The 6,949-nt window shown below is 36.8% G+C and overlaps 1 protein-coding gene across 3 annotated transcripts in view; it reads left to right on the forward strand.

The window, feature by feature from the left end:
- The window catches only part of LOC136803527 (bromodomain-containing protein DDB_G0280777-like), a 31,586-nt gene extending 25,015 nt beyond the window's left edge, over positions 1–6,571 (forward strand). The window contains exons 7-12 of one of the 3 annotated variants that reach the window (XM_067060269.1): positions 218–331; positions 1,057–1,161; positions 1,671–1,716; positions 4,184–4,371; positions 4,537–5,312; positions 6,180–6,571. In XM_067060269.1, the coding sequence (XP_066916370.1) occupies positions 218–331; positions 1,057–1,161; positions 1,671–1,716; positions 4,184–4,371; positions 4,537–5,268 (1,185 nt within the window). In that variant the 3' untranslated portion in view covers positions 5,269–5,312; positions 6,180–6,571. The remainder of the gene's footprint in view (positions 1–217; positions 332–1,056; positions 1,162–1,670; positions 1,717–4,183; positions 4,372–4,536; positions 5,313–6,179) is intronic. The other 2 variants (XM_067060271.1, XM_067060270.1) reach the window with 2 other exon arrangements.
- Positions 6,572–6,949: the final 378 nt, after the last annotated feature.

Here is a 6,949-nt window from a genome sequence, read left to right on the forward strand (position 1 = left end):
CAATCGGCTCCCTGTGAGTGGATGTCTCAGTCAGTAGAGAATGCTAAAGGCTTTCGATCCAAGGATTGTTTTTTTTCCCGGAAGTTTATGTATCTCCCTTTTCAAGAATGGAGGAATACTGTTAGGCGAGACACATTCAATTTATTGTTCTACGGGTCACAGCTGCAGAAAACTAAGCAAACATATTACACTTATTTATCACACATTAAATTTTTAGGAAATTGCATCGCTTCAAGCAGAACTTCACACCTTTAATGTGACACACAACCAAGACTTGATACGATTGGCCAAAAATATGCTCAATGTTAAACAAGGGTTGACTGATTTTAAGGTAAAATCTACACGTTTTTTTTTTCAAACAAAGTATTCTAATAAGGCATAAAGCTTCAATGACCAAAATATTAAGAACAGGTTAAGAACATTTTAAGGCTAGTTGGGGACTTTAAAACACCGAATTTCTTAGGAAAATTGACAACAATACACACAAAATGGTAGAAATAAAAACATGTTAAAAACGTGTATTCCTTTTTTCTATTTATCCATCTACCACTATCTACTAAGAGTGTTTTTATTTCGAAAATTTTGGGATGATAAAAAACAAACGGTAGTTTTAAAGGAATTGTGTACTAATACTCGGTGTCTCTTGTGGCAAAAGCTGCAGATTGGAGGACTATTTGCGAAGTTACCAAGGTCTGAAATGTCTGAAATCATTGCATTGCTGGTGATAGTCTGGAGATCCATACTTTGTAACCAAAACTTTCACCACTCAAGCAAAAACTGGGATTTTTCATCTCGTTTCTAAATTGTGTGGAAAAAACGCGGGTGACGTCTAGTATAGGCTATTTAATCGATGACTTGAGAAAGTACGGACTTAAGAAATTTTGTAATATACTTTAGGGTAGATATGTATATAAAATCAATACTAATAAAGAAATACGGTCTAACCTCTAACTAGCGGACACCATCGGGGAGACGTTAGCGTCCGCTAATTAGAGGCGTCCGCTAATTGGAGGTCCTACTCTAACCATATTATGTTTGTACTTTTTGTCCTCACAGGCTGAATTCACATCAAAGTACGAACCAGTGATCGGTGATTTGAGGAAAGCAACACAAGATGTATTTGGTCAACTCGTTAACCACAATCAAACTTTCATCGAACTGGTATGAACTCAAATTTCTGTCTCAAGAAGCCTTTATTACATCACGGATCCAATAGCTGATTGGTTGTAGACGTAAAATCAGTCAATACGTCAATTACAACCAATCAGCTGCTAGTTCCGTGGAAAACATTTCAATGGTGCATATCATGAATACATCACTTAAAAATAGAAAACGTGACGTATCGGGTGGAAATTTTTGAAAATTCTTGGAAGACTCTCCATTGGTGCATATCATGATATCGGTAATTCATGATATGCAACGCTGCAATGACTTCACGAAATTATACAACTTTTCTGTTTTTGTTCCACCCAATACGTCACTTTTTCTATCGTTTAAGTGACGTATTGGGTGGAGATTTTAAAAGTTCTCAGAAGACTCTCCAGTGGTGCATATCATGATATCAGTAACTCCCAACATAGATAGTTAATCTTCTCTGGAAGTGTTACACATTGGGAACAGTCAGGAACAGCAGCCTTTTGAAAATCTTTTTTACTAACTTTATTCATCAGAAAGAAGAAATACGGACGATTTACACTGATATCAATGCTGTCAATGGTATAATTGTCTATTTTTATTTCTAAATATTTTTATTCTGCGAACATCCTTTGCCAACTTCAGTTGAAATCAGCAAAAAAATGTTTAAAAAAGTTAATATACGATTTTTGTCGCAGTAAGAAAAATCTCAATTTTCGAATTTTTTTAGAGATTTCGAACCCTTAAACTCATCCAATCAAATCTGTCTTTCCAATAGGCAATTACTTTTGATTATTTAACTTTTTAAATCATTTCACCCTAAAAACAAAAATTAGTTTTTGTACCTACCTGGAGGTCTTATAAATTAACCGTCCGTCCGTCCGTCCGTCCGTTCGTCTGTTACCAGCTTTTCTCGAGATTGACTCATTAGTTTTTTCTGATTTTTTGCTCAAAGATGCGTATTAACAATGCCCAAAACATGGCCGAGTCCGATTTTTGATAAAAAAAATTTTCCGGCCGAATATGCCGGAAATCGCCGTTTTTCTGGATTTTCGTAGGACTTTTTCCTAATAATTGGTTGTTTTTTCATTCAAAAACATTATTAATAGCAATGCCCACCATCAAGCATGTTTCAATTTTCAATAAAATAGATTTTTATTTTATTTTAAAGATGTCGTTGTTCAAGTCTTAGCCTGGCATGAATTCTTTAGTCAACAAAAATTGGATATAACTTATATATAATGTTCATCTCTGTTCTATCTTTTCAAGCTCCTCATTGCATTTTCTTACTCTTTGGAAATTTTCTATTTTTATCTGATTCTCATTGTTAGGTAGGTCCATTTAGCCTGTGGCTTGTTGGACCTACCCCGGTGGGGTGGAGGTCCTATAAATTAACCTTTGTCCGTCCGTCCGTCCGTCCGTTAGTTACCAGCTTTTCTCGAGATTGGCTCATTACTTTTTTCTAATTTTTTGTACAATGATGCAAAATGGCAATGCCCAAAATGTGACGGAGCCCGATTTTCGAAAAAAAAATTTTTCCGGCCGAAAATGGCGGAAATATGCCGGAAAAACTGGTTTTTCGGCATTTTCTCGAGATTTCATCATTAGTTTTTTCTGATTTTTTGCTCAAAGATGCGTATTAACAATGCCCGAAACATGACCTAGTCTGATTCTTGAGAAAAAATTTTTTCCGGTCGAAAATGCCGGAAATATGCCGGAAATCGCCGTTTTTCTGGATTTTCATTGGACTTTCTCCATATAATTGGTTGTTTTTTTCATTCAAAAACATTATTAATAGCAATGCCCACCATCAAGCATGTTTCAATTTTCAATAAAATTGATTTTTGAAGCCGGAACTTTCTAAAAATCGCTGGAACAGCCGATTTTCGCCGGAAAAACGGTATTTCTTGAATTTCTTGAGATGTACTTTATATTTTTTCATGAAATTTCGCACACTAATGCAAAATGTCAATACCTAAATTGTGACGGAGCCCGATTTTCGAAAAAATTCAATTCCGGCCGAAAATGCCGGAAATATGCAGAAAAAACTGGTTTTTCGGCATTTTCTCGAGATTTCATCATTAGTTTTTTCAGATTTTTTGCTCAAAGATGCGTATTAACAATGCCCGAAACATGACCTAGTCTGATTCTTGAGAAAAAATCGCCGTTTTTCTGGATTTTCATTGGAATTTCTCCATATAATTGGTTGTTTTTTCATTCAAAAACATTATTAATAGCAATGCCCACCATCAAGCATGTTTCAATTTTCAATAAAATTGATTTTTGAAGCCGGAACTGTTTTAAAAGTCGCCTGAACAACCTATTTTCGCCGGAAAGACAGTATTTCTTGAATTTCTCGAGCTGTACTTTATATTTTTTTATGAAATTTTGCACACTGATGCAATATGACAATACCCAAAATGTGACGGAGCCTGATTTTCGAAAAACATTTTTTTCCTGCTGAAAATGCCGGAAATATGTCGGAAAAATCGGTTTTTTGACATTTTCTCGAATTTTCATTTTTAGTTTTTTTCTGATTTTTGCAGAAAGATGCGTATTCGCAATGCTCAAAACATGGCCGAGTTCGATTTTTGAGAAAAAAATTTTTCCGTTTGAAAATGCCGGAAATCGCCGTTTTTGCTGATTTTCATTGGATTTTTTCCTTATATTTCTATGTTTTTCACACAAAGATATTATTGATAACAATGCTCACCATCAAGCATGATTCAATTGTTAATAAAACTGATTTTTGCAACCAGAACTTCCTATTTATTTTTTCCCTACAACCCTTCCCTCTCCCCCCATCAACAATCAATGATGAATTTATTGCGTTGTGTATTTTCGCTAAACGCTATATTTTCTGACTGATTTTTTTCATTTTTCTTTTCGCATTGCTATCTAACTTTCATCATCAGGTAGGTCCATTCAGCATGTTGCTTGTTTTCATTGTTTTTAGCTAACTCACTTCTAAATAGAATTAGCGGTAACTCTAAATTCGGTGGCTCTCAACCAAAGCAATCATAACCGCCATATTTTATCCTTCATACAGCGTCCATAACAAACCAACCACGTCACTTGAAAACGAGGCCAACAACACAATCTACTATCAACACATTACCTGAAACCGTGACAGGCGTGAAATTCACACAGGCGTCACCTCACTCCACTCCTACTACAGCGCCACACATAGTTTTGAACGCCACTGCAGTGCTAACTACCGCCCAAACGCCAGATAATGTAAGTAAATGTACAATTTATCTCTATAATTTAACTCTATCCAACTGAGGAAAAAATAGTCAAAATCAGCAATGTACGAACTCCAATTTTTTCTCTGTTCTCTGTTTTCTGTTCTTAAAACCCCTTGGTTCTTAAAAAAAATTGGAATTTCATGTTAAATTGCAGGCTGGAGGTCCTAATCTCCCAGACGAAACGACTCTGCATCAAACAGACCAACCTGTCACTGCCAATCCTACCACAGTTACCAGTCAAGCAAATGAAACTACCGCCGTAACAAGTAACCATACATCACCTGGTGAGCCAAAGCCAATCAAAAACCAAACAGAATCTGATTTCAGTGGCTTCAAGACAGTCAGTAAATCGACCTCCAAATCAACACCATTCTCTCCTACTTCAATTTCTGTAGGAAAGACAACCATCGCTACTACTGATGATACCATGCTAGCTCCGGAGGGAAAACGTTCAGAAGGTGGACAAATGAACCCTGGAGACCAAGACACTGATGGAAGAAGCCCTGGCGATGGTAGTCAGCTTCCTAACGAAGGTGAGGAGGAAGGGGGATCCAACCCTCAAGAATACCCATTTACAAATAGAGGTAACCACCACCAAAGTTGGACTGACACTGACACTGACAGTAATAATGGTCAGGACTACCCATTCGGAAGCCGGCATCAGTCTAGGACGGACCCTCAGGATGGGGGTGACCAGAGCTACCCCTTCGGAAGTCGACATAGTAACCACCGTTCTCAAATAGACACGGGCACCTCGGATTCTCGGACAGAGACCTTATCTCGCTTGTTAAAATTGCTAAAGTCCAACAGATTATCAGAAAGCCAACGACGTGAAATCATGGAACGCCTTCTAGCAGCTCAAGGTCCAGATTACAGTGGCGACTAAGTTTTAAACCTTGTTGATATCTTATTCTCTCCGTTTTGTTAAGGGTAAGATACCTTCCAATCATATTCCCTCTTTACCGCTTCTCAATCAATTGGACCCCTATTTGCAATCCCCAACATTTTCACCTCCCCCTCTAAAGGTTTTCTTTAAGCACGAAAATTCCCTGACTCCCGAAATGCATGCACGGTTTTATTTTATCTGCACATCTTGGTGAAAGGAGTAGCAATTTTAACAAGTGAGAAAAAGGTATCCGTTTTTATAGAATTAGTAGACATATATTGTTTCAGGCCGTGCCCGCCTGTAGAGTGACTTGGAAAGGTTATGCACTATTTTCTTTACAAAACCAAATTTTTTTTTGAGACTCAGCTGTTCTTATTTACTTCTGGCACTTCGAGAGCCTCAAATGTTATGTGATAACTTAGATTTTAGTCCTTATTTTTACTAGATTGATCCCTTAATTGCTAAAATTCAGTCATTCCAGGCTAAGCATTGTTCTTGAACTGTTCTTATTTTTGTCATTTCTTTTGGCCTCGTTGTTCTGAAAATGTTCTCATAAAAAAGAATGGAGAGTATTGCCTCATTTGGGATTAATTACATGATTTCTAACATATTAAATGGTTTTATTTTGTTTCAAGACACAGCCCGAGGCAGGGGATGAATCTTTTGATGGATGAAAATTTCCAGCTCAAAAACGGGGATGGTTTTGTAATGTTACTACTACCTTTTCCATTCAATCCCCGATTTGGATAAACTCATTGGTTACTTTCTCCCGAGTAATAGAGTTGAATAGAGTTGAAATTTAAGAATATTTTGTCCATCGTCTGTGACACGGGGGTGTCAGGGCTTCACCATCTTGAATGTGATATTGAATATCATTTAGTTTGCTTTTTGGTAATTTTCTTTTTTTCTAGGTTAATTTTGGTCTGGTATCTGGTTGTGCTCACTTTTTTATCTACGAAACATCAAGACAACAATTTTTCTGGTTGGTTGTGTTGCAAATCAGTGCACCCGTGTCAAGATACACCATTCAATGATTGCCACCAACGAATGTGTGGAATTCATTTGCGTAGGTATGTAGCCTCAAAATACACTGGTTGGACAGATGGCAGATTCATCAAGAATTCGACACTAAAATCAAAACTTTTTTTATGAATTTTTATTTTGTACTTGTTCTGATACTACACCTTCTTTTTTATGAGAACAAACTATACAAGGTTTCGATAATCAAAATATTAAGATAAAGTTAAGAACATTTTAAGACTTTCAAAGCACCAATCTCTTAAGAGAATGCACAAAAATAAAATAGTGAAGAAAAAAAAGAATGTTAGGCTCAAAACTCAAAAAGTCAAGAATATCTGAGAGCTTTAAGAATTTTGGATGTTCTTATATAAGAACGTGATCCATCCATGGGTTACGCTCTCAACAGGGTTACTTCACCATACACTCAGAATTAAATGCCTGAAACGTTGTGCTCGTGACCTCAGTCCCCCTTAGACTCTTTGTTGGGTCTTGTTAGAATCAAAAGAATCGCTAGCACCGGTCGATTTTGGATACGGCGAACACGTTCAGGATGGTTAAAATTCTGAGACTTATGACCTAATAAAAAAGGCCAAAAGTTCTCAAACGGTGATGTGGGATTTTGTTTATCTTTTAAGTGCTCACGAATGAGCGTGTAATCGAC

This window comes from Clytia hemisphaerica, unplaced genomic scaffold (assembly GCF_902728285.1).
Source record: "Clytia hemisphaerica strain Z4C2 unplaced genomic scaffold, Clytia hemisphaerica genome assembly, whole genome shotgun sequence".
Taxonomy (NCBI): domain Eukaryota; kingdom Metazoa; phylum Cnidaria; class Hydrozoa; order Leptothecata; family Clytiidae; genus Clytia; species Clytia hemisphaerica.